We start from the raw sequence: 27,948 nt of genomic DNA on the forward strand, positions 1-27,948 counted from the left end.
AGGCGGCCCGGGCGGGCAGGAGAACAAAGCGCCTGACGCGGGGCCGGGCAGCGCCGCCACAGGAAACGCACGGCCAGGCCAGGGGACCCGGCGCCCGGCCCGCCCCTGCCCCGATCCCCTCGCCGGCCGGCCGGCCGCCCCGGGACGCGGAAAGTGAATCACTAATTAAAACCACTCCCGGGCGTCCCGGGGCCGCGCTCTGCCGATTACTATTACTGTGCTCGGTGAGCGAGCAGCTTCAGTCGGTGTGGGCAGTGCGGCTGGAACCTCTGCCTTCCAAACTGGGCTTTGAATCCCCGCCCAGCTCTAGTGTGGGACCCGGGACAAGTGCCTGGGCGGGGGCCAAGCCTCGGCTTTCTCATCTGCGAAGTGAGGATGGTAGTGGTACGGCCCTCGTGGGATTATTTGGGAGTATTTTTTGCACAGTGCCTGGCAGAAAGTAGGTGCTCAATTAACAGAAGCTTTTGGTCCTGTTATTATTAACAAATAATAAGCAACAATACTCTGGCCTGTGACACTCTCCCCAGCCACTAGGGTGTGGAGGAGGGGAAGAAGGGGAAGAGGGGAAGAGCTGGAGGTTTCAGGGAAACGAAACTATGTGTTATTACAGGAATTGGGGAAAGAGGAAAGAAAAGAGAAAAGGAATAGGAAGGGAAGGGAAGGCCGGCTGCATCCCTGTTCCTAGACAGCAGGTGCATGTAGGCAGGGAGCCCCCAAACCCCTCGAAGTCTACACCCAGCAGGAGGGACCAGGACCCTACGTGCTCCCCAAAGTCATAGCCGTGGGTACCTTTGCCTGGTAGGCTATGATATGGTGGCAGAGAAGGGGCTAAAGGAAGAGGGTACAGCTGGAATCTCATACACACACATATCCCCCCCCCCTCCCGTTTTCCCTTTGGGGCTGACAGGGCCCCCAGCACCCCATGCCAGCTATCCAGGGATGCCAGGGAGATAACACCCAGGGAATCCCAGACCATCACTCACCTTCCCCACGAGCTTGCCTTTCCGGTTCATACACAGGTAGAATTCCGTCTCCTTGCCCTTGATCCGGACTTGACTACCGAAGGTGTCTGTCTCCACTAGTAGCTGGGCTTCGAAAGGCAGAAGGAGAACAAGACACGTTTTTTTCACCAGGGGCAAAGATCCCTGACCCTGTCCCTGGACCCTCACTGCTCCAACATCAGGCATGAGGGAGGCATCTAACAGGTCTCATTGGAGCGCCCTGCCCCTTGGACACATGAGACTGTCCATCATTTGTTCTCTACCCCCAGCCTCTCTCAATGCCACTCGGCACCTAGATGGCTCCAGCTGGAGGGTTGTTCTGCCCCTTGCGGCTAAACACCAGTGTGCCCTTCTCCCCTCATCACCCACCCTCACCAGCCCCTCACCTCTGTTCCCCAAAACAGGACAGACAGCCACATGAATAACCTCAAAGAAGTAGCAGTCTCTGGAACGAGGGGACAGACAAACGCATGCGAGTTTGCACGGGTACTCACGCACACTGCCTTGGGGGACATCAAGCTACATCCCCCAAAATTTAGGTCAAAGGCCCCTTCCCCCAAGGCAAACATCTAGAACCCCTGCTAGTGTCCCCTCCCCACTCCACACTTTTGCCACTTGAAGTGGAGAAGGTCCAGGGAGGGGAGGTTCAAGGCCTCTGGGAAATGAAGGCTCTCTTCAGGATATTCTACTTTCTTTAGTCAAGGCCACCAAGGCTGAAAGGTGGCTAACTTCCAGGAGCCCAGAAGTCCCAATCAGGACCCAGTATCTATCCCCTGATCTGGAGTAGGAGACCCCACACTAAACCATCCATTCTCCACAGAGCCTCCCTCAGGAGAGGGGTGTCCAGAGCTAATGTCCCAAGCCCTGACTGAGAAAGAACACCAAATGGTCAAAGGGTGACTGTCCCTTGAATAGGCAAGCTGTGTCCAGACCCCTCTCTGTCCCTCTGTCAATTCATATTCTCTCACCAGTAAGGTGCTGTGTGACTTTGGTAGGCCATGTACCCTCTCTGAGCTCTCTCTCCTCTCTGGACTTGAATTCCTGTGCCTGATTCCCTCCCCAGCATCTCTCCCACTGCTGCCTTCTTTGCCTATGACCCCCCCCCTCAATTCTCACCCTCCCATCTCTGAGCCTTTGCTTCCCAGCACCTGCCCCTCCCTCACCCGCAAACTTTTAATTTCAGTGACAAGGGACTTACTTCTCCATAACAAAAATCATAGCCCTAAATACGGCATCTTTGGAGCCACAAAGAGTGTACCTCAGTGCCCCTAAAATACACTAGGTATGATTTTAATAAAAAAATTTAAAAATATATACCCTGGTGCCCTGCTGTGAAAATTAAAACCATCTGGAACTCAGGATTTCCAATAATTAATCTAGCCCTCCTTTGACACCACTACTAATTAAAATATGATACCCCACCTTTCCAAGGAAAATAAGAAGAATTTACATAAAATTTAAAGATCTAACAAGAATTCAGTAATTCTAGAAACAGGGAGGGAGCGGGAGGCACATTCTTCTCTCCACCTTCCCCCATCCCTAGTAAACACTGAATGGAGAACATTAAGCAACAGTGAGATAGGGGGTTATGAGCCCTGCATCCTCCCTGCTCCCCTTTAATTCAAACTCCCTATAACTCTCCCTGGGAACCCAGGGTCAAACATCAGAGCAGCCCGGGGCCTGCTTTCTGCATCTGCCCCACACAGGATGGAGGTTGTGGGGGTTCAAGAGGGTCTCCAATCCCAGGAGCTTCTAAAGAAGCCAGCACATGTTAAGGGAAAGGCGAGAGCTTTGGAATGGACAGAGCTGGGTATAAATCCCTGGCCCCACTTGCCAACTGTATGACCCTGGGCCTCAGTTTCCTCATCTGTAAAATGGGTATGATCAACCCTAATCTTCAAAAGTTATTGTGAGGATTCCACAACATGAAGGCAGAAAGGGCTTAGTCCCTTGTACTCAGAAGCCAGGTAAGGCAAGTAACTATTGTTTACATTTCTTAATAACTGCAAAACAAAACCGTTTTCCCCTAACACACACACACACACACACACACACACACACACGCACACACGCACACACACACACACAAACGCATGCACGTGCACCATAGTGGGAAAAAATCAGATGTGTGTAAAAGGGCAGAATAGAGCCAGACTTGCCTCCCCAGGCATGCCCTCTGACCTGAACTTCTTCAGCATCCTCCAGGGTAGCAGGCATCTCACACTGAGAAGTGAGTGCATCAGGACATGCCTTGGGCTGGGACTTATGGGGCCTGATCATCGCCATGCTGGGCTGTGTGACCCTGAGTAAGTCACAGCCCCCTCTGAGCCTCAGTCTCCTTACCTATGCAAGGTGGGGGGTGGGGGGTGGGGTGGGGTCAAGCCTATTCTGATTCTCTCCGGGATTGGGGCAGAGCCTTGAAGAGGGGTAGAAATGGGAGGCAGCATGTAGGAAGGGGATTAGGCCCCAGGACCACAGCCCAGGAAACCCCACGGTAACCCCAGACCTCTCTGTCTGCCCCTCTCCCCGCATGTGCCTAGACCTCTATCCTTAGAACATTTCCTACCGTTCTTGCTCCCACGTGAGCCCACTGAAGTCACACATCACCACGAGCTGGGGTGTCTCTGTCCCCATTTTACAGTTTAGGAAACTGAGGTTCAAAGGAGCAACTTAGCAGGTCTACCTGATTTTCTGATGGGGCCTGGGCTCCAGGGGAGGGCCCCTAACTCTGGGGAGATGTAGTTCCCTGCCCCCCAACCCCCAGTGCTCGTAAGCCACAGCCCAGCACAGGAAGCCCCGGCCTTTGCCTGAGCTGTCCCAAAGGCCTAGGGCTGGAGCTGGGCTGCACCTCCACCCCCACAAACCTCGCTACCCCCACCCCAGCCTTGGGAAGGTCTGCTCCAGATGCCATGCCAGGGAGCCAGCAGTCTGTTCTCCCCGACCACAGCAAGCCTTGCAGTGACCTAGACTCCACTCAGCGCATGACATAATGAGGAGGGAGCTGGGCCAGAATTATGTAAAGTCTGTGGGGAGTAATAGCGGCAGCAATTCTCAGAAAGAGAGAGAGAAAGAGAGACAGATGGAGCGAGAGACCCCACCCACCCAGGCCAGGTTTGCTCTAGAGCCTACCTCGTCCTCAGCATCACGCTCCCCCTTCTCGTGACCCAAGCCCCCAATATGCAGCTCTCAGGAGCTAAAGACTTCTTCTGGGCTCAGTTCCATTCTTGAGGCCTGTACCAGGCCAGGCAGGAGGAGTTTGGAACTTTATCTGGCTCCACTCATCAGACCTCCTCTCCAGGCATCCCCTCCAGACTGCACAACTCAACAGCCTCCTCCCTCTGCCAGAGAGATCCTTTAAAAATATAAAATTAATTCTCTCTCGTCCCTGCTAGAGGCCTCCTAAGTGATCTCCAACTCGCTGAAAATCCAGCCTCTTCATGGGGACCTATATGGGACACATGCTCTGGCCCCTGCTGACCATTCCTACATCCCAACCTCACTCACAGCCCTCCAGTCAGCAAGCCTCCTTGCTATTCCTCTCTGACATACCAAGCACACTCCCACCTCAGGGCCTTTGCACTTGCTGTTCCCTCTACCTGGATCTTCCCACAGCAGCTTCTCTTCTCTTAGGTTGCCACTCAAATGTCACCCCCTGAGAGAGGCCTTTCCTGGCCACAAGGTCCAATGTCATACCACCCTCCCCAGTCCAGCTCTACCCACCCCCTGCTCCATTTTCCTTAGAGCTCTTCTCCAAATTGTCTTGGATGCTACCTTTTTAGATTGTCTGTCTCTATTTACCGGAAGGTAAGCTCCACCAGAGCAAAGGCTTATCTGTCTTATCCACCACTGTGATTTCTAGCCCCTAGCCCAAACTTGGCCTGTAGTAAATGACCAACGAGTAAATTTTAGTAAATGCATAAATGGCTTTGTGAAGTAGATATGAGTAATACTATTTAAGGGTTAAAGAAAGCAAGGTGAAGGGAGGTGAAGGGACTTGCCCAAAGGCACACAGCTGGTCAAAGCGGGGCAGATGTTGGGAGCCAGTGTGATGCCACAGTCAACACCCTTGGCCACGCTGCTCCCCACTGGTGTCCTCCAGTGCTACTCCTGCTCTCGCTAGAACCCGGAGCTCCCACCCACCCGTCCCCAGGCGCAGAGACTCGCTGTGTGACAAAGGGAAAAACCCTCTTCCTCTCTGGGCCAGGCCTAGTGACCTCCGAGTCACTGGCTTTCAGTTCCGCCCTTCTAGAAAGTATCAGTAACGAACATTTATTTGGAGCTTATAATGTCGTGGCCACTGTTCTAACTCCCCTCTATGCATCCTCTCACTTACAATATCCTTACAATAATCTCCCGAGGTTAGAACTGTTATCCTCATCCCCATATTACAGGTGAGAAAACTGAGTGCCAAGGTTACACAGCGACGGAGGTACAACCCAGGCAGGCTAACTCACAAGTCTTGGTCTCGCCCTGTCCACCCCTCGCTTTACCCTTCCTCTGCAGCCGTTCCTTTCCTGGGGCAGTGGGTGAGTAAATCAAGCCAGGGAAGCTCTTTGCTTTGACCTCACTTTCTTGAGGCAGAGGGCTATAGGTAGAGATGACCACAGAGCCCTTTCTATAAAAAAACACCCATGACACTGGCAGAGTCACTCCAGAGGTAGTCTGAGGCAGACGAGAGATTCAGAGGTAGGCAGAATGCGACAGACGTCACGCAGACCAGCCATGGTGGAGAAAAGGGAAGTGACGTTGACTGACTGATTGATTCCAGTGTGATTCCCTAGCGGGGCCTCCCAACATGTGATCCAGGGCCTCACTTGGAAGACTTTTGGCTTGAAGGGTAGGAAACAGCAGGGAAAGACACAGAGAGGCAGCCAGAAACCAGAGAGAAACACAGTACAAAGAGAGACACAGGAGACAGGAACCAAAGAGAGGAAACCCGAGAGAACAAAGCTGGAGAATGGGGATTTCTTTTTCCCCAGCCTCAGGCTAAAACCCCCCAAGACCTGCAAGAGCAGTATGGGAGCCAGGAGCCACCTGGACCTTGCATGAGGTGACCAGCAGCTGGCTCACCGCTACGGTTCCAGTGCTGACTGCATGCTGGCCACTGTCCAGGTGTCCTCCAGAGAGGAAATGTCCTTGCCACAAAAGGCACTGGGAGGTCATAGCAAATCAGTCGTCCCTTCCTCCCTTCTGAAGGTGGACCAGGTCGACAGGAAGGGGTGGGGAGAAAGATGCTTTCTGGAGATGTCTCCACATCACTGTCTACACACACACATACACACACACACACACACACACACACACACAGCCTTTCTCCCAAAGTCCCCTTCTCCTAAAGTCCCCCAAGGAGGTTTGCAGGCCACGTGGGCTTGCTGGAAAGGAACAGGGAAAAAAATCAATAGGATTGATCAGGAGCTATATTTAATCCCAGCCATAGCTCTCATATGGTCATTTCAGTTGCAGAGTCAGCGAGGTGTGGGGGATCACTTCTCACTGGGGACAGAAGTTATGGGACATGAGCTCAAAGGGCAGGGGTTTTAATGCCCCTTCCCAGCTGCAAAAGCCCTAGGGGAAGCCAGGTCTGTGGCTCGCTGTATCCCCACCGCACGACACAGAGCTGGCAGGCTGGAAGGATGGGAGGGAGGAAGAGAGGACAGCAGAGGAGAGGCAGGGAGCACTAATTTGCCAAGTATGTTCTGAGTGCCTGAGCTCTGTGTCAGGCACCTGCCCCAGGGGGAGCACTCCCAGATGCACACATGGCTCGTCCACGCATTCACTGGGCTCAAGTGTCTACTGAGCACCTGCTTGTGGTGGGCTCTGTGCATGGCGATACAGCAGCAGACAAAATAGACAAAAGCCTCCTACCTCAAGGAGCTTGCATTGTAACAGGAGAGACAGAGAGCAAATAGCCAAATACATAATAGAATATCTAGTAGCAATAAGTGTTAGGAACAAAAATATGCCCAGGAGGAGACAGAGACGGGAAGTCTCTGATAAGGAGAAAATTGAACAGAAGCCTGAGTGAAGTCAGGGAGCAAGCCATGAGGGTGTCTGGGAGAAGAGCCTCGTCAGGTCAAGAGAACAGCAAATGCAAAGGGCCTTAGCCAGGAACATGCTTGGCATGGTCCAGGGATGGCAGGGAGGGGCTGGGGCCGGAGCTGTGTGGGCAAGGAAGGGGCAGTGCAGCCAAGGCTTGAGTGGTAGCCAGGAGCCAGGCCATTCCGGGCTTTCCCACTGCCCCAAGAACTGGGATTTTAATCTCAGTAAGACAAGCGCCTTTGACAATGCTGTGACACAGTCTCACATCTCGGACTGCTATGTGGAGAAGGGGCTATGGGCGTCAGACTCAGAGTAGGGGGTCCCTGCTGCTCGTTTCTCCACCACAGCCCTCCAGCAGATGCCAGAGCGAAGGAAATGCAGACCAGAGGACCCCACCTCACCCCGACTCTTGTCATCTGCTCAGCAAAAGCCCTGGGACACCCCACATGTCTTTCGATGTGAGCTGCACAAGTTAGTCCCCGATTATGCTTTGAGTCGCCCCACAATTACTTTATACGTTCATCCAGCAACCTTTAAGTGGGGACCTGCTTTCTGCCAAGCCTTGTACTAGACATGGGGACATGCAGAAGGGTCACTATTTCCAAGGGGCTCACGTTCTCAGAGGGGCAAGGCTGAGCAAGGGACGCAGGAAGCTGGCCCGGCTCAGCAGGCCTATGCCGGGACAGGCTGAGTCCTCATGATCCCGCACAGCAATACCACAGCTGGAGTCACAGACTGATCCATGCCTGAGCTCTCGAGGAAGCCATCGGACTGCTAACTCCACCCCCCACACCCAGCCCCCATTCATGGTGAAGAAGCCCAGGCTCAGGGAGGGAATGAGGAGGACCCAAGGTCACACTTGGAGGTTAGAGAACTAGACTCTTCCTACTCAGAGTCAACCCCTGAGAGGGAGCACAGTCTCTGGCCTGGGAGCAGCTTGAAGGCTGGGACCAGGTGCGTCTTACCACCGGGTCCCCAGGGCTCAGTAATTCTGTGCCGAGTGAGTGAGGGACCCCATTTCAAACTAAGAAAAGAGCAGACCGCACCCAACAAGAAGGTCCAAAGACCCTTCCTCCTCTGGCCAGACAGCAGCCCGAACAGGCAGTCCCGCTACCTGGAATCGTGCTGAAGAAGCCTCTTAAGCCTACAGCTGACCTGCCAGGGCCCCACTGATGAGTGAGACAGACAAGGTTCTTTCTGGAAGCCCCAGGAATCAGTTCCTAAGAGGGGAACCTCCACCAGAGCCCAGGATGGCACCCCCACCCCCATACAACAGCACCGAGTTCAAGCAGTTATTACTTATATTTTTGCTTTAATAATCATACAATCTTTGAGCATTAGATATGCTCTCTTTCCCATCACCCCATTTCACAGAAGAGCAAACAGGACCAGAAAGGCTAACTCAGATCCTAGGTCTCGAGCTCGCAAGTGGGGGAGCTAGACTCAAATCTTGTCCAACTCCAGAGTCTACCTGCTCGACTCCTCCAAAGATCACCTTCCTGGCTAACACAGTCCCTCCAGTGGCCTGCCAGGGGCTGTTCCGAGCACAGTCAGTCCTGGGAGCCTGGCCTTCTGCAACATGTTGGGTTTGTGCTTACCATTTTTTTTTTCCTCAAGTAGAAAAACCTTTTTTTCAAATGAAAACCGGCAGGAATATCCAATCATAGGGTGCATATCAAAGCAGAGTCACCTCCACGCCACCACCCCCGGTGCCAGGGTCCCTCCCTGCTCCCTGAGCACAGACTCAATTGGTCCCAGCCCTCCCTTTCTAAAACGCCAGTTCTGTCACTGTCAGCCCTGCTTCCCATGGCCAAGAGGATCTAATGCCTCCACACCTGGGGCTTAAGTGCATCCATCCCAGAGGCAGGTGGAGTGTGGCTTTCTCACCCTCACTTGGCACAGGAAGGAGTGGAGCCCGGAGCCAGACAAGCTTGCCCCAAGCTCTGCGGGCTGCTCAGTGGCACGGCTGCAACAAAACCCAGGTGTCCTGCATGGTCTGGTGCTGTTTCTTCAACATGGTGACTGCCTACAAGGCAGAGGGGGCCAGGACCAAGAGCCGGAAGGAGAGGGGCTGCTGTAAGAACCCCAGGTGGGCAGGGTGACCAGGTCCTGAGCCACCGGCCTGCCAGGTGTCCCACGACTTAAACCTCCAACTTCCTGGCTCCCATTCTTGGCCAGAGCCTGGCCCACCCGCAGGGCCCTCAGGTGCTCTGGGAAAGCTTTAGGGAGTCATGGGGAGACCCTCTTGCAGAGCAGCATGGTGTGGGGGTGTGCTCCCCTCCATGCAGATTTCACCAAAGACTGCTCATGGGGGCAGCAGGCCAAGAGCTCCTGGGCAGGGCACCCAGACTAAGGTGGGCCTGTGCCCTGGGCCTGCCCAGAGTCTAACACCTCTGGACGCCATTGAATCTGAGGCCATGAGTGTCTGTCGGGGTTCCAGACTCCATGTGTTCATGGGGATTCTGTTTATACTTGGTGTTTGCCGCAAGTCCCCGACTGCATTATAATTGCACATAGATGGAAGCCGTGGGCTGCATCATTCTTTCAGCTGCACAGAGTCCCGAGAAGGAGGGAGTAGGCTCTCGGACTGTCTGGGGAGGCCTCCCCCCGCACCGGCCTGGCTGGGGGCTACTGGCTGCCCATCCCCCACAGGCAGGGCAGGCCCGTAACACAGCCCCATCCTCCAGGCTGGCTTGGCCACATAAATCACCCTCCCAATAATATTTGTATTGATTATCTAGATTGGAAGCCTCAATTGGCTCCATTGTCTCACTTCCTCTCCCAGGGCTCACAGATGGGGTCCCTTCGCCTCATCTGCGTTTCTAATGCGACACTTAAATGAAGCAGCCTCCGCAGTCAGCAGAGCCCCACGCTGCCCTGGGTGTCAGGGGGGTGGAGGAGTGATAAACATATTCCTTGAGAGAGAGTGATTAAATCTGGGGTTTGTGGAGCTGGAGAAGCCAAAACGGGCTAGTTCCTGGATACTCAAAGTGTCGTCCCTGCATACCACCTGGGCGCAGGTTAGAAATGCAGCGCTCAGGCCCCACTCCGGACCCACCAAATCAGTATCAGCATTTAACAAGATCCCTGAGTGATTCACAGGCATGTTCATGTTTAAGAAGCACTGCTCTGGTCCAACCCTTGTATTGTACAGATGGGAAACTGAGGCCCAGAGGAGGCGAAGGACTTGCCTGACGTCACACAGCAGGTGAGGTCCCCTAAGTCTCTGGCTGAGGCAGAGGAAGCGAGAGGCAAGTAACTTCTGGAGTGAGGGGGTGGCCATTTCTGGGCTCCTCTCCCTCCCGAGCTCCTACCTCCTGTCTCAGGGCGTGGACAGATGGCTCAGACCAGAGTCTGACCCCCCTCTACTCTTCGAGCCTGGAGGGGCCAGTGAGAGCTCCGGGGACTCCCCAGGAGGGCACCCTCCTCCCGCCCGGCCGGCCAGCTGCCCCTTCCCTGGCAGCAAGAGGACAGCAGATCCCAGGGAAAAGCACCACCTGGGTCTGCCCAGCACAGCGGGGGGCACAGAGAGACAGAGGCCCCTGAGAGGCAGCCAGCAGAGGACCTGAGAGAGGTGGGGCGGAGGGACTGGAGAGCTGTGGTCTGAGGGAGGGAGGCAGGGAGGGCAGAGATGGTGGGGAGGTGGGGGGAAGAGGTGGACAGAAACAAAGAGGGGAAGGGATGAGTACCCAGAAGGATAGGAGAAGGACTCAGAGAGAGGGACCGGTTGAAAGCAGCAGCAGCAGCAGCAAGACTGAGAAAGGAAGAAGGGGAAAGAGGGAGGGAGGGAGGGGAACGGAGGCAGTAAAGAGTGATGGCACAGGGAGAAGGGAGGCAGCTGGCCTGGAGACGGGGAGCCCAGCCCGGCCCAGCCCTGCCCGGCCTGGCCGGCCCCAGCCCCCAGTGACGGTGCAGCTGCCGCACTTGGGCCCTACCATGAGGTCAGTCCTGCCCTGGGGCGGAGGGAAAATAAATGGTGTCCAAGATAAAAGGTCCAAGAAATTATTTGTCTTGTTGTCACGTCTTGACTGCAATGGGCAGGGGCCGGCGGGCAGGCGGGGCATCATCCCAGAAAAGCCTAGGCTGGCAGTCCCACAGTGCATACACAGGACCCCGGTCCCAGCCCCATGCCTTGGCCACCCACAGCCCCGGCTCCCCTGCCCAAGGCCGGGGCCCAGGACACCTCCCACCCAAATCCTGGCCTAAGAAGGCAAGAACCCATGGGGCAAGGTCAGTATTTGCTCAGTGCCTCTCCCAAGATCCACTCCAAGCTCTAGGAAATTGGAGTCCTGTTTCTCTTACTCCTGAGGGTCTTTGTGGGCAGGGGGCCTGGGGAGGGAAGGGGGTCAGGGTGTCTCATTCCTCCCAGCCCCCTTGCAGAGGCAGCATGAGGTGAGTGATGGTTCCCAAACATCTCAGAGGAGGGCTGGACAGTTCCGGGGTCAAGGGCAGGTCAAAGGGACCATAGCCCAAGGTGCTAAGAGCGAGCGCTCCCATTCCTCACAGGTGTTCAAGCTCAAGCTCGCAGAACACACACCCATTTGCACACAGGAGCACCCACCCTCACCCCAGGCCGATTTCCAGCACCACCGGCAGCACCCAAATAACATTCCCTAGAGACTCCCCGCTCTCCGAGCACCTGAACCTGGGGCTGGTGAAGCAAGGCCATGGGGAGCAGCTACCCACGACCACTGGCATTTGCCGGCAAAAGCACTTTTGATTCACAGCTTCAGTTAGTGCCCCACAAAGGCTCTCGGGGGATACACCACTTACTGCAGCTCCATTTTACAGATGAGGAACCTGAAGGCCGGAAAGGCTCGGTGCCAGATGCAAGATACACAGCCGGGACGCGGCAGAGCTGGGATCTGAACCTGAGGTCTCAGAGGGGCCCAGTTAGGGGGGCGGGGCCGGCACCTACCATACTTGTCCCCGTCCTCGCCGCGGGCACTGATCCTGCGGCCCAGGACCTGGATGTGCTTCCCGCTGGTCCGGCTGTAGAGCTGGTACAGCCGCAGCTGCTTACGGCTCACATCGTCCCGAGCCCGCGTCTGGTTCTCCACGTGGATGCGGAAGTCCACGTTCTCCTCGGCCGCCAGCACCTGGGCAGGGAAAGGGGCATCAGTGATCTACCTGGGAGGTCCTAGGTCCCCTGCAGATAGGAGCTGCGTTCACAGCAAAGAGCCAGAGCCCCCGTGTGCCGGCTCTGTATGAGGCCTTGGCCCAGACTCATACCTGCCCTGTTACCAGCCCTGTTTCACAGATGAGGCAACCAAGTCTCGGAGAGGTGAGGCAAGTTGACCAAGGGGGCCCAACCAGGAAGTGGCGAAGCTAAGAATCAGGCCTAGGTCTACGGGACAACAACACTTGCCATCTTTCCACCACAGCACCAAGTTAAAGGAAGCAGCATGGAGCATTTGACCTTGGCCACACCGACTCCTTCCCAGTAAAACGGCAGAGCGGAGCCCCGACCCCGACCACATTCCAGGGTGGCCATGAGGATAAAGCGAGCAGGTGGGGAGTAAAATACCAACATGGACATGGAGATGGGAGAAGCGTGGGGGGCATATCACTGTCGTTTGGGTGCACGGCAGGGAAGGACAGAGGCTGCCAAGTCACCCTGGGAAGGAATGGGCTAAAATCCACTGTCACTCGTCCCCAGGAGCCGGGGACTCTCCTCTCCATGTCCAGAGAGTCCTCATGCTCACCCACACTCGCCCAGCATCTGCCCACACCGCTGGCCGCTCTTGGAGAAGACTTCATTTTGCACCTCCCACCAAAAGTCCCCACATCCCCAGAGGTTTAGTTCATGTCTGACCACATCCTCCAGGAAGCGGCCTCTGGCTATGCTGACATAATAACTCTCCAGTCTCACTTCCTGAACATGGCCTCTCACCTGGACAGCTTGCAGCCACCTCCTCGCCAGTCTCCTGTTCCCATTCTTGCCCCCTGGTAGTCTGTCTTCCACCAAACCCAGTCACTTAGTATAATCCTCCCTCTTCACACTCTCCAGAACTTCCATCACATCTCGACAAAGGTCCCCACCACGGCCTCAAGGTCCTTCATGATGAGCCCCCCCCCCCCCGCCTTCATCTTTTACCACTCCCTCACCACCAGTTACACTGGCTGCCTTATTACGTTGCTGAGGATTCCAAACACAAAACATACCTGCCTCGGGGCCTTTGCACGTGCTTTTTCCTTGGTTTCAATATTCTTTCCCAGATTTATACATTCTGGCCCCTTTACTTCATTAGGGTCTCTGCTCAGTGTCACATCCTGAGACAGGCCTTCTTTGACTGTTTCTCTGAAGCAGCCCCCACTCCTCTGTCACTCTCCATCTCTCTATCATGCTTTGTTTTTTCTTTCTAACACTGACCAACCTGACATGACTTCTATTTATCTGGTTTTTGTCTGGCTCCCCCTGACTAGGCTGACAGCACCATGAAAGCTGGGGCTGTCTCTTTCTTGCTTGTTGCTATATCCCCAGCACGTAGCACGGTAGAAACTCAAATATTTATTGAATGCATGGATGAATAAACAAATGAACATTGAAAAGATGTGGAGCTCTGGAATTCCATTTAGTATTAAATTAGGTTTTCCTATGCTTTCCTTTCCTAAATGTACATCTGCCCCATTCCATCTGAACTGAATTATTCTTGAAGCCCGGACAGCGTTCTCGGTTTGTTCGTGTGCCCATGAGGTCTGACATGATGTTAGGCATGCAGGACCCCATTCCCATGACAGTATGGCCCCACTCAGCCCAGGGCAGGGCTCCAGGGACCAGGGCTGCCCAAGCAACTGTCTCACCTCTCAACTGTGAGCTCCCAAGGGCAGTAACTGTGTTTTCCTCATCGCACACCCCGTGCCCGGCCCAGGGTCTCTGTCCCCAAGCTGACTTACACATGTCCTCCAACGCTGGCCTGGGCCCCACAAGCAATTCAGCAGGACCACAGTATTTAACCTTCACTATCATCCTCGGGGTGGAAGTATCATCCCACATTACAGGTGAGGAAACTGAGGCCCCAAAGCTAAACTGACAAGGTCACAGTACAGGCAACGGCAGAGTAAGCCCCAGTTATGGCCCCAAAGCCCTTCGTTCAGCCCCACTTGGCTGGGCCCCACTTGCCCCTCCGGCACGATCGGGAGGAGGTCCCAGATTCGAAACCCAGGGGTGCGCCACTCACTAGCTAAGAGACCCCAGGCAAGTCACTAACCCCTCTGTACCTCAGTTTCCTCACGTAGAAAACGAGAGGGATGACAGTGGCACCCATGTCACGGGCTGCCCTGCAGATGAAACACGGAAGTCTTAGAACAGGGCCTGGCACAGAGTACGCACTCAGTAGGCATGAGTGAGGGAACCCAAGGGGCATTAAGAGGCTCACCGTGAAGCCTCTCCAGAAACACCCTCATATCACACTCCTCGTCCGTACACGCAGGGCACTTCTCCTCGCAAACCATGCTTTGGGAAGATGCTATTGCTTCCGGTCCTTCCAGACACCCCTGCAGCATGGGGATGCTTACCACCTCCATTTAACAGATGTAGAAACTGAGGCTTCGAGCCACACAGCCAGTGGTGCAAGGCCCACCAAGGGTGCATGCCCTTTACTTCCTCTATTCTCCGTGGCCAGCCCCTGTCACCATTCACAGCCAGGCTCTGATGCCTGGGACCCACCCCCTTCCATATCCTGATGCTCAGGGAGGGAAGAGCTCCATCGGCCCCTGAGGTTCACACCTGGTGGGCACATGTCCTGAAGAGCCCCCACCCACGGCCCTCGACCTTCCTGGTATGACTTCCTGAGGTAGCCCGGCCCTGTCCCCTCCCCCAAGGGCAGGCCTCCAGCCTCCTTCCCTGTCCTCCAACTCTCCTCCTGCTCACAGGAGACCTTATCGACCAGAGGTCAAACCAATCTCCTTACCCTGGGTCCCCAAGGGGAGCTGCCCTGCCCCAGAAGCCAGCCTCCCATTAACGATTTTCTCCCTGGCCCACTGGACAGAGGCAGTGTGGGTGACCCAGGGTCAGCAGGGGCTATCCGGTGGCCCTTCTCCAGGATGTGGGGGGAACAATCCATCTTGCCCAGCTTCCACCATTTAAGCCACATTCTGTGGTCACATTCTTCCCAAGGGAGGTAGCAGGGGTGGGCCTCTGATACATACACAGAGTCCATCCTTCTGAAAAGGCAGCGACGCCCCTGGGCTTCCTGGGCAAGACCTCTGGGGAGCCCCAGGCCTTTGCACAGGTCAGGCCCTCTGCCCAGGGCACCCTGCCCCCTCTGCCCAGCCGACACCTGCCCTCAGGTGCCTCCTCTGGAAGCCTTTTCTGCTCCCCATCCTCCAGCTGGGTTAGGGCCTCTGGGCACTACAGTAATGGCTTAGTGTCCCCAGAGTTTAGCCTGTCCAGCTCATCTGGGGATCTCCAGCTCTGGCCCCAGGAGGGTGCCCGGCTGATGTGTGCTAAATGACTGTGGTGAGGATGAGGGAAACCTAGAGGCCAAAATCAGCCCCACCACTTACTACCCAGACAAGCAGAATGCCCAACAGAGCGGTGGCAAGGGGCGTCTGCAAAGCTATCAGCTGCTAGGCTTTCCTAGGCACTTCCTTCCAGGCACTGTGCTCCGAAGCCCTCTGTGGTACCTCCTATAATTCTCTCAGCCACTCTGGGAGGTGGGCACCAGGTAGAGCTCGCTTCGCAAAGGTCACTGGACCTCTGAGGCATCTCTCCAGGGCCACGGAGCCAGAACGTGGACAAGCAGGGCTCCTGCGTCTGCCTCAGGACCAATCTCTCTCTCCTCCTCTCCTGCTCATGGGGTAGTAGGCCACTTGGCCCCGGTGCCTAAGAGGGGGCCTGCCTTCCAGGCCTTTCCTAGAATAGTCAGAGTGGCTGTCTGCTGGCTAACGCCCCTCCAGGTACACAGTTGTCTGGGCTGTTGAAGAGCTGCAGGGTGAACAAAACCAGACTGGCACAGCTCTCACAAGGTGAGCAGGGCTGGCACAGACAGGATGTGTCCTTAGGCACAGGAAGGCACCTTCTGTCACTCTGCCTTCCCCCCACCCCAAATTACCTTTTGGGCCGAAGTAGCTTTTCCCACAGCAGGATGGCATATAGAGGGGTCCCCATGCAGCCCAAGACTCCCAATTACCACCCCCCTGCCAGCCCCTTCCCTGCCCTGAGAGCTGGGGCTCCAGTGGAAATATTCACTCCCCCATCCAGGAGTTGCACAGAGGCAACAATGGGCTGACAGGTTCACATCTCCCCGCACCGGGGTCCACCAAGGTCCCAGGCCCGGCACAGACAAGGTGTCTGGTGGGACAGAGCCCCTCGCCTTCGGCCTGGCCTGCAGTGGAGCCCAGCTCTCTAACGCACAAGGCGAGTTCGGTTCCTACCCCACACTCTGCCTGGCTCCCCACCGCCCACAGCACCCACTCGGGGGCCTTTATAGTCTAGCCTCTCCTACCTTCTGACCCTCCTCTCTCAGGCACCTGGGGTGAACCTTCCATGGGGTGATCTCAGTGCCAGCTTCCAGACATCAACCCAGGTCCCCTCCTTCTGGCGCATCCGTCAGCCACGACTCCTCCCTCTGGCTGAAGATCTCGGCCTCACGGACCCACTCATGCTCTGAAGACACGTGTGGGGGCTTCCTATATCTCCCCACCTTCCACAGACATGGTCACACATCACTTATGTACACACACAGCACAAGTGAGCACACACCACATGTAGTCAACAACAAAATGACTTGCACTAACTGACGTCTGGGGTCACCTGGCTGCACCCTGAATCACCACTCGGTTTGGTATCTTTTTTTTTTTTTTTTAAAGTTTATTTTTTTGGCGGGGGAAGGGGCAAAGAGAAAGGGAGAGAGAGAGAATCCCAAGCAGGCTCCTCACCGCAGAGCCTGACGCAGGGCTTTAACTTACAAACTGTGAGTCATGACCTGAACTGCGACCAAGAGTCAGACGCTTAACTGACCGAGCCATCCAGGCGCCCCAGTTTGATTTCTTTAACCCCTCAGTTTTCTCACTAGCAGAATGGGGACTGTTTGTAATATCTATCTCAGGAGCGCCTGGGTGGCTCAGTTGGTTGAATGTCCAACTTCAGCTCAGGTCATGGTCTCCCAGTTCCTGGGTTCAAGCCCCGCATCGGGCTCACCGCTGTCAGCACAGAGCCTGCTTCAGATCCTCTGCCCTCCTCACTCTCTCGCTCTCTCTGCCACTCCCCTGCTTCGTGCATGCTCTTTCTCTCTCTCAAAAATAAACATTAAAAAAAAATCTATCTCAGAGAAAAAGACAACACAGCCACAACTTTTTTCTTTTTCTTTTTTCTTGTGTTTTGTTTTCTGAACAGCCACGCCATGACTTACTGAGCGCTTCCCTCTGTGCTAAGAATCACTTTAGGTAAACTATCTTATGGGATTCCCAGGGCGGGCCTATGAGTTCTATAATTATCGTACCCACTTTACAGATGAGGGAACTGAGGCTTAGAGAGGTTACATCGCTTGTCCAAAGACACTCACTACTGAGAAAAGGAATCCAGATTCAAATCCATCTCAGTCTAGAGCTCAAGCTCTCCACCCCTTCACCCTTGCCTGCTTTCACTCTCTCCTCTCTCCACCCCCACCTCTACCTCTATTCAGGATGGCAACTGGTTCTGGCCACAAGCCATGGCTGGGGCAGGGATTGGAGCAGGGATTAAACATGAAAGGGCTCAAGGCCTTGAGCTCACTCCCCCTACTCAAGAGGAGGATGGGGTCACACTGCCCCCTCCCGCCCAGGTCCCCATCCTTGAGGCCTCATACAATCCATGCCCCTGTCTCCAGGCAGCCTGCCCAGAAAGGGAGGGTCTCCCCGTCCCAGGAGGGGCAGCCCACAGACTTCCGGCCACATTCCACCACCGCCTGCCTCCTCCTCCAGCAGCAATGTTGCCAGCCCTGCTGAGGGCGTTCAGAGTTTCTCCAAAGTCTCAATTCCCCCCTCCAGGAGTGGTCCCGGGTAAAGTCAGCCCTGCTCTCCATCCCAAAATGCAGCTCCCCACAAACTCTTCCTAGAGAGCGGGCCTGGACTCAGGCCCAGGAGTGGCTGCCAGCCCCAGTGCTCTGTGGCTTCTTATTATTCGTGAGGCAGAAACTAACACTGGCTCCCACTTGCTAGGTACTTGCTTTGTGCCGGGGCCTGAGCTAAGCACTTTGCAAGCAAGGTCTCCTTCCTCCTCACACAATCTGGGCTGGTGAGAACGATTCCCGTCCCTGTGACAAAGGGAGACACAGAGAGGCCAAGGGACTCATCCACGTTGTACACAAAACGACAGAGCCAAGATCTGAACCCATCTCTGGCTCCAGAGCCCAAGGATTTTCCCCAGCTGGCATCTGTAGGCGGAAAAGGGAGGAGGAAGGTGGAGCCCACCTCTGGATCTGAGTTTGGCTCAGGTTCACGCTCCCACCACCCCTTTCAGCCCCAGGCTTTCCCCCTCTATCCTGTCACAGTCCCTACACCCAACCCAGCCGGAACGGTGATGTTGGTGATGTTGTAAAGGGCCCTTCCCCACCCCCAGCCTGTCCATTAAGCTCCCAGGGCTACCAAGGTATTGATTGGCAGGGCTGAGCCATCAGCATGGGAGGGAGGTGCTGCCACCCAAGGTGGCTGACTAGAAGCCCCTCTCCCCACACATCAGCCTTCTCCATACAGATCGTCAATACGAGTACCTCTGGTGGTCAACCCTGGAGCCAGCTTGGGGAAGGAGGCAGGACCCCTAAAGACCCACATTCCCTTCTTTTATTTATTTTCCCCTCTCCTCCAAACCCTGTTTCACTTCCCTGTCCCTTAAAGCATGTGGGGGGTGGGGGAAGAGTGGTCATGCATGCCGACCAGAAACAAGCCCTTTATTCTGGCATTCAATGCCTACCATGGCCTTTTACATCACCCTTCTTCCTAAACTTGGTGCTGCAACAGGCTTAGAGTCCCCTGAGCATATCAGGCTGTTCCCTGTTTCCATCTAGAGATATTCCATGTGCCTGCAATGGCTTTTACACACACACACACACACACACACACACACACACACACACACACCACACACTCATTCACTCACTCACACATGTACACACAGGTTCACAGCATCTTCATCTGCCTTATTCTTAATCTAAGATTCAAACAGGGCATCTTCTCTGGCCAGATCCTCTTGCCCCCAGTCTGGTTTCATGGCCCTTCACCAGGGTACCCATGGCACCCTGGAGCCCATGTCCCCCTGCAGCCCATGTCCCCCTGCACAGACCCCTCTGATTTCTCTCAAGTCCCCAAGGGCTGGGATAGGTCCTGAGTCTCCTTGCCCCATGCCTGGTGCCAGAAGGGACCTGCCCTAGAGAAGCTATGGCCCCTCTACTCACTTACTCAACATTCATCCCGCAAGCCAGGTCTGTGCGATGTGCCGTAGGGCCCTCGGGATGGGTCCAGCCTCCCTTGACTTCCAGGAACAGGCCTCTAGATGCACCAACGTCAAATGCCCAGCTGCGGCGTGTATTACTTAACATTTACAGTGATCCAGGTGCTGTGCCCCCGGGTGATCACAATTCACCCTCGCAGCAACCCCAAGAGGGAGGTTCTACCCTGACACCCACAACAAAGATGAGCCACCGTGAGGCCGAGCAATGTGCTCAATCTGAGACTACCAAGGGGCCAAGGCGGGGTGTGATCTGGTGGGCCAGACCCAGAGCCTGAGCTCCTATGCATCCCTGTGAGCCTCACGGAGAACACACTGGGGCCTGTGACAGTGACAAAGTGCAAAGAGGTTCCAAGGCAGAGGCGGAATGGGGATGAGGGAGGTAAATAAAGCTGCCCAAAGCATCAGCCCAAAGTCTCTTCACAGGGAACACTTTGAGGAAAAAACTGAAGCCTTGGACGCCTTCTTGGCATTCTCTCTAAAACCCAGTCCAAGGCCACCCAGGCAGCGGATGTCCCATAAATGTTTGCTGATCGCTACTGAGGCACAGCACCATAACTGAGTACCTACTGCATACTTGGCCCAAGACATGATTCCAATTACACCTTTGGGGAGTGGTATTATCATCCCTATATCTCGTGTGATGAGGAGGCAGAGACTCAGAGAGGTTAAGGATCTTGCCCAAGGCCACACAGCCTGGGAGTGGTGCAATGAGGATTAAATGCAGGCCTAAGTCCAAAGCCTGTGCTCTCAACTTGGACAAGAGGAGCCCGGAAGTCACCGATGCAAGGAGTATGTCCCTCCTAGCCTTGCCCAGCACCCTGCAGCACGGTACCCACCTAACGCACACACAGAGCGTGTAACTGATTTAACGAGTACCGTTACACATTATTGAGTGCCAGCTAGCTACTCTGTGTGCATTAGCCCATTTAGTCCCCACAATAACCCTTAAGAACTAGGTATCTCTCACTGCCCCCGCTTTACAGATGGGGAAAACCGAGGTGCAAATTGTTTAAGGTTAAGAAATTTGCCCAGCAGCGCACGATTCAAACCGAGGTCTCTCCTGTGCCAAAGCCCATGTGTTCAAACTCCACGGAAGTCATCTAGCTCATGTCACTGATACCCAGGTGGGTAAACTGAGGCCCAGGGAGGGAGGCCATTCAGTGAGCCAGTGACAAATCCAGGACTGATCCCAGGGGTCCTGAGACTGTTTCTGCTCTGTGGCCCACAGGAGGCTTGTCCTTGGCCCCATCTTCGGCACCGCAGCATTTTAAATGGCCCATGGGCGTGACGCCATTTAGATGTCAGAGCAATGAACAAACACCTCCCAGCCCCTACCAGCAAGCCTGATTAAAGCCTGAGGGGCCCGCTGACCCACCAACGTTTCAGAACAAGTCCCCAGACTCAGGCCCAAAGTGGAGACAACAGGCCTCTGCCCTTTCTGAGGCCCGGTGGCCATCGCCCAGCCCAGGCCACCCTGATAAGGCCCTTAGCACTACCGCTGTATCCCTGGCATACAGGGTCCCTGTATCCCTGGCAGTGTTCTGCCAGTCTGCAAGTGGGGGCAACTGGACACGGTAAGAAATGCGGAGCACACAGAGGTGAACCAGAAAGTCCCCGCCCTCAGAAAGGAAACAATCCACATCTCCCCTCTCCTGGCCACCAGGAGGAGACAGTGCCCTGGGGAAGGGGAGCTTACCACCCTGACAGGGGCGTGGGGGCCAGGGAGCCCTCCCCAAACAAGAGGCACTGGGGCTAGAGCCCTGGACAGAGGACCAGGCTCCGCACTGGCCCCTGCTCTCACCCTGCTCTCACTGCTTTGTTGGTTGTTTTCTTCCCATTCTACACATCCCAAAGCTGAGACCTGAGAGGTTAAGAAACTTGCCAAGGTCATACAGCAAAGGTAAGGCAGTGCGGCAACAGGGAGCCAGGCTAGCGGACTCCAGAGCCCTTAGGCTGCCGTTTAATAAGCCTGGGGCCCAGAGCCAGGTGACCCAGAGTCGAAGCCAGCACTGCCTCTGTCCTGCTCAGTGGACAGAGGCAGGTTATTTCATGCTTCTGGGCCACACTTCCTTGTCTGTAGAATTCCCTAGTGCCAGGCTGGTTGTGAGGCTTAACCTCCGTGATGTGAGAAAGTGCCTGCCTGTCACATAGCGACCCTTTCAGTCCAGAACATTCCAGGAAAATCAAGGTCTGCAGACTCTGAGTCAGATGCCTCCCATCGGAGACACCTACCCGGGCTCTGACCATCTGGTACAACGTAGACCCATCAGGAGAATCCCAGGGGAATCTCTCACTGAGGAACCCTAGCATCCCTCTTGGAACTCTCCTTTCCCACCAGTATTCTTTCTGAATAATTTTGGTATTCTTTCTGAAAAAGTCTGTCTGGTGTCGGGGAAACCAAGAGCCTTAGAGTTTTCCTGGGCTGGATATGCCAGCCTCCCTGCACTTCTCAGGAGGCAGGATTAAAGGAACTCAGGTTTATCTGGCACTCTCCCCTCTAGCCTGGGTGCATCTTGAGGCCAGAAACTGACTTGGGTTGTTCCCAGGGCTGGCAAGAAGGAGGTTTCCAGCAAGTGTTTGTTGAATGAATACCTGACCGGATGGACAGAGGGATGATGTTGCTGCCTTAAGAAATCAAATGTGCTACCCAATAGGATAGCTTCCCATCATCCTCATGTCCCAAAGGACTCTGTCTCTGGCTTTCCTATTGTAGCCAACTAGAAGAAAGGTTCAAATCCTCACTGAGGAAGCCAGGTGTGGGGGGTGGTCAGGCCAAGAGGGGGCGTGGAAGGAAACTTCAAAACTTGAACACATCATGCGGTGAGGGAGGAAGTGGAGCTCTGGGAGTGACAAGGGCTGGATGGCAGAAACCCCCCTTCCCAGGCTCGCCTCAAGCCTGGCCTGTCTGGGGAAGGCCAGGACCTAGCCGAGCCTGGCGGTAGGAACAATGTCAGGCAGGTGCCGGCCAAGCTGCATGAAAAGCCCAGCCCGGTGTCATTGTCAGAGCTCAGCCAAGTGCAGAAAAGCAATTTACTGGTCACGCCGCCTGCTTCCCTCGGAAATTTTTAAAATTCTTCCGATTTGAGCTATCCGTGGTGTCCCAAGTTGTATGGAGAAGGGATTTTATTAAATTCCCAGCTTCCCGCTTCCTGGGGTGGCCAGCAGGGGGGAGGGGGCAGGGCGGGGCTCACCACATGGTTGGTTGTGGGGGGAGCGAGGGGGAGGGCAGTGTCTGGCATTGACTGTGTTCTCTCGAAAATGTGGCTAGAGATGGGGGCTGATGACTGATGGCTGGGGAGAAGGGAGGAGCCCAGAAACTCTAACTGCTAAGACTGGAGCAGTCCCCCAAAACATAGAGGTGGGGGAAGGGAAGGGCATAGGTGTGTCCATTTCCCAGCAGAACAACATACCCTCCTGGGTAGGTGAGAATTTCCAAACCCTTCTCCACACTTAGCATGTATCACTTCAGCCTCGAAGCCACCCTTCTCCCAAATGATGAAGCTAACACTCACAGGGGTCTACAAAGGAGGAAGGAGGAAGCTGGAACTCAGGTCCAGTCTGACAGATTGTAAAGCCCTGAGCCCTTCCCACCATGCAGGAAGGCCTCCCCTGGCCCCAAGGGAGCTCTCATCACCCCTGCTAAGTGCACCCCGCCAGCGAAGTAGCTGCTCTCCCAACACCGCCTCGGCAGGCAGCAGACCTCAGCTCCCAGCAACTACCACTCCCACCCCTCATCTCTACCTCTCACGGCCACTCCACCTTTGTCCCTAAAGCATGAGTGGGGACATAAGCCTGCCGTTTCTTTATTGTTTAGGAATCATAGGTGCTTTTGAAAATCCGTGGAGAGCTGAGAGTCCTCTCGAAGATGTGAGCGCATCTGAGCACCATTTTGGTGCAACGTTTCAGGGGCCTGCCTCCTCCATAATCCCGTCCTTAGATACTCTCTGGGTGCATGGACCATGGGTTAACTACATCAGCCTGATGGCAGTTCGGATGGGGAAAGGCTGCCAAGAAAGGAAGAGGGAAGACAGCGAGGAGAGGAGGCGCCATCACCTGCTTGAAGCCCTAACCCAGGTGTCCCACCCAGCTCTTTCCTAAGAAGCTAGCTCTAGCTCTGGCCAGGAGGTGGAGGTGGGATGCAGAGTCCAGGTTCCCTCCCTCACACTTCCCCAGAGAATACAAAGACCATACTGCAAACCCTCCTGGGCCCTGCTTTAAGGACCAAGGGGCAGCCAGCACCAGGAGGGCCACCAAGTCCACAGCCATTCCCTGCCTGCAATGCCCATTTCATCACGGCCCCATCCCCAGGTGCAGCACTTAGGGAAAAGAGCTCCCATCCAGGTAAGACAAACAGATCCCCTGGAGTGACCCTGGGACCTGCCCTCTGCTTGGAGACTCAGCTGTAAACCAGGCAGGCCATGCCTGGCACTGGCTCTCTGACACCAGCCATTCCCACCCCTGCCCCCACCATCATAGGGTCACATCTGCTTTGGCAAACAGCCAGTTTTAAGTTACTGACTCCAGTTATATTGATTCAAGGAGTCACTGGGGACCCCGGCCTGACTAACAGGAGGAGAGAACCCATCAGTCTGTCTGTCCGTCCACCCATCCATCCATCCATCCTTATAGCCCCCCGCCCCAATTAGCTGCCCCAAGCCCAGTGTCCATCCTGACGCTGAGTCCTCTCCCAGGAGTGGAAGGCGAGGTAAGCAGACCCGCCACCACACCAAACACTGAGAGAGGCTGCTGAGTCTCAGTAGCACTCAACACTCACAACACTCCTTATGCCGTAAAGCTGGGAGAGCCACAATTTTCCCTGCTCGAGGGTCTTTTGGGGCACCTCTGGAACCCCAAAAGCTAAAACCTGAGCATCTTCTCTAACCCTGCAGACACCTGCCTTCAACCCAGGGGGTAAGGGGCAGATAATCTCTTTTGGCCCCTATCCAGCTCCTCCTAGGGCCCCTCCCTTGCAGCTCTAAGTGGGTGGGGGGCTAGGGCAGCTGGCACTTCCTATTCCCTTTCCCTTTGCCGCCCCCCCCCCAACCATGCTGAGGCAGCCCTGGTCTGGTTCTAATCGGGGCTGAAGTCGCTCCCTCCTTCCCTCTTCTCTTTCTCTGCCCCCCCCCCCCACGCTTTTCCTTCATTTCCACGGCTTTGGAAGCCAGCGCGTTCCAACTGTCTGCGTGCCAAGACCTTCCCGAGTCTGAAAGCTGCTGAAGTAACAGATCAGATTTTAGCAAGTGCTTTCCAGGCTGAGCGCCAAGCCCTCTTCTGATTCACAGGGAGCGAGCAAGCGAGCGGGGAGCAAGGCGGGGAACAAGCCGAGGGCCACACCACCTTGGGCAAGGGTGTGCAGAACGTGGCCAATTCCGTAGCGGCTTCAAGGGCAATGGCCCCTCAGCCCAATCGCCCGTCTCTACTACCTCTCACCGAGTCTCCTAGCGCTCGCTCGCGTGCTCTCTCTCTCTCTCTCCCTCTCTCTCTCTCTCCTGCAAACGCCTTTGAAACCACAGAGTAATTTACAACTGAAGCTTTCTCCCTGGACTCAAAATCCATTCGGCTGAAAGGAGCTTTTTTGTTTGGAAGAGCGAGCGGAGATATTAAGGACGGTTGGCAGAAAAAATGCCCAGGTCCCAACTCCTCGCCGATTGTGGGCAGGGGGCTTGGAGCAGGGCACATTGCAGCGGGTGAGTCCGCTGGTTCCGGGGATCTCTTCCCAGCCGAGGCCGACAGGGGCCGCGCCAGTCTGAGCCCTGCAGCACAGCCCCTTGCCCTTGGCTGGTCCCCCGCCGGCGCAGGGCGCGCGCGGAGCCGCCCTTTGGCGCCCTGGGAACAGGTGCACTGGGCTCTGCGCCCAGTAGGGGTGGGGCACAAGGAGGGGGCGCGGCCCGGGGAAGGGGGGTCGACCTGTACCGAGAGGCAGGGGCAGGGGGAGGTCAGAGTCAGGATCCCACATACCTGTACCTGGAAGCACAGCAGCAGGAAGTGTAAACACCTGCGGGAGAGAGATGGAGAGGTGGTCAGTGGGACTTGAGGGAGGGGGGCGCGCGGACAGACAGACCGATACGCAGTCGGAAAGTCAGACGAACGGCCGGGCGGGCAGACAGAGTCACAGGCACACGGACAGACGGCAAGGCAGGGTAGGCAGCCCCGCGCGCGGGCGCTTACAGGCAAGTGCAGGCGGAGGGCGCTGAATACATCGCTGGGCGGGGGGGAGGCGGCGGCTCCTAGCCCAGCCTGCACATGTCCGCTCCGCGCGGCCGGGACCGGGCGCCTCCGCCGCCGCCGCCGCCGCCGCCGCCGCTGCTGCTGCTCCCTCCTCGCCGGCTGCTGCTGCTGCAGACTCTGCTGCTCCGGGGCGCTCCGCGGCGCGCCCTGCGGCATCAGCGCCCCGCGCGGCTCCTCCCGAGCGCTGCGCCCTCCGGGCTGGCGCGGGGGCTACGGGGTGGCCGCCGCTGTGCAAGAGGCGCCCGGCTGGTGCGGGGAAGCTTGCTCACTGCTGACGGTCCGTCTGTCCGGGCGTCTGCGGGAGGCTGGCTGCTCGGTTCACTCCGGGGGCAGCATGCGCGGCGGGGCTGGAAGCTGGGGCGCGCTCTCCGGCCGGGGCGCGGGGCGGTGCGGGGCCAGAGGTCAGCGCTCCAGGGCCGGGGCGCGCGGCTGCAGCAGGAACGCGTCACGGCCGCACCGTCTGGGCGCCCGCCGGCTCATGTCTCCTCCTCCGCGTCTCTCCGGCCGTGCGCATCGCCGCCTCCCACCACTGGCGGCGGCCGGGGCGTTTTCTACGCGCGGGCGGCGAGGGGGCGGGGGGCCGGGGGCGGGCCCGGGCCCGAGTCGGCACAATGAGGATGCGGGGCCCGGGGGCTCCCCCCTCGGGGCGCGGCCGGACGGGCGCTCAGCTCGGCTGGGTGCGCCGCGCCCACATCAAAGGCGGCCCAGCCTGCTTGCCTGCCTGCCGCGGCCTCTCCACTGCCTCCGCCTTCTCCTGGCGGCTCCGGGTTGGAGGGAGGCGCTCAGACTCTCGGCGACAGGACCGGCGAGGGGCAGAGCCCGCGAGGCTGGAGCTGGTGAACGCTGGAAGCCGTCGGAGCTCTGCGCCCGGGCGCAATGACCCGCGCCGCGGCGCAAATCCTGCCGGAATTGGGAAGGCTGCGGTCCCCAAGAACGCAGTTAGGTGCAGGGCGTCCTCACTCGCCCACATTCGCTACTAGCACTCACTCACACCCTTTAGCGCAGGAGTGGGGAGCCAGGAGGGGGCGGGTCAGGCCCAGCCCCCGGGGCGGCACCGCTTAAGAGGGTTCGTTTTTACCCGCCCTGTGAGTCCACGCAGGAACGTAGCGTGCCCCAGATGCCTACTCGGATGGCTGGCACTCTTAAGTGAGACCCCTTCGTATCTCTCCGTCCTTGCCCCTGCGGGAAAGGGGGTCTCCAGGATTTCTCTCCCCCTCAACCCCTTCCAGGACTCTCGGGTCGCTTCTCCCGCTCCCAGCTGGGCTCCCGGGTAGACAAGCCTGCTTTGGAAACGCGCGGCTGCCACCTAGCGGCACTGAAGTGTCGCTGCAATCCCGCCCAAGAGGGCTACAGGAAGCAGCCAGCAGGACTCTGGTCAGCGACCACTCCAGGCCCTCCTCCCGCCACCTGGCTGAGACTTGCTTCCGTTTGCACACTAAGCGATTTAGTTCTTTTCTAACCAGGTCAACAATGAGGACATCTCTTCTCACCGCCTCTCCCCACTTCAGAGGCGTCACTCCCGTCCTTCCCACAAACTTCAGAATTGTAGGTGTTCTTGTCATGTGCAACTGCCTCACTCTCTAGTGAAGTTTCTAGTGGCAGGCTTCCTGATGCTAAGGGAAAGAGGTCATAGTGGGAAGGACACTGAAGAACAAACTCAAAAAGCAAAATTCAGAAATCCATGCTATCTGGGCTAGATCCCTCCTGTGTCCTTGGCGGCAGCTGACAGCCTTCATTTCACTAGAGCATAAACTGAAGTAGCTGCTGTCAAACAGCGCTATTTCTCAGTTACGGAATACGAAATTTCAACTGTTCCAAGTATCAGTCCTCTCTGCAAGCTGTTTTAAGTTCCTTTTAAAGCTGAGGCTCTTAAACAGGCAGCCTCTATTTCAGCATTGGACACAAGAGCAGAAAACCTTTTGAAAACTGGGTACTGGGTGATGAAAAGGTCCCTGTGTGAAGCACTGGACTCAATTTAGACATTCTCATTGCAAGGACTGATCTTGCTATACTATTATTAGTTACTTTTAAATGGAATGCATACATAACTGTGTTCTACGTAAAATGCTTGCAACTTTTTCCAATGTTCAGATAAAGTATGTCTTTCAACTGCACAAATATCACCCAAGTTAAGGCTGACCCAAAAGGTCCAGTCAAGAGAACAGTCCTGAATAAGAGCATCAACTCAAAAGTCAGAAATCCTGGATTTGAATATTGCCTCCAACATTTACTTATAAATTCCAGCAAGTA

The 27,948-nt window shown here is 56.0% G+C and overlaps 1 protein-coding gene across 1 annotated transcript in view; it reads right to left on the bottom strand.

Moving 5' to 3' along the window:
• The window catches only part of FGF18 (fibroblast growth factor 18), a 32,059-nt gene extending 6,370 nt beyond the window's left edge, over positions 1-25,689 (bottom strand). The window contains exons 1-4 of the mRNA XM_042959814.1: positions 25,639-25,689; positions 25,429-25,465; positions 11,959-12,139; positions 984-1,090 (exon numbers count right to left, since the gene is read on the bottom strand). Coding sequence (XP_042815748.1) covers positions 984-1,090; positions 11,959-12,139; positions 25,429-25,465; positions 25,639-25,670 — 357 coding nt within the window. The 5' untranslated portion in view covers positions 25,671-25,689. The remainder of the gene's footprint in view (positions 1-983; positions 1,091-11,958; positions 12,140-25,428; positions 25,466-25,638) is intronic.
• Positions 25,690-27,948: the final 2,259 nt, after the last annotated feature.

This window comes from Panthera tigris, chromosome A1, assembly GCF_018350195.1.
Source record: "Panthera tigris isolate Pti1 chromosome A1, P.tigris_Pti1_mat1.1, whole genome shotgun sequence".
In the NCBI taxonomy this organism is placed as follows: Eukaryota; Metazoa; Chordata; class Mammalia; order Carnivora; family Felidae; genus Panthera; species Panthera tigris.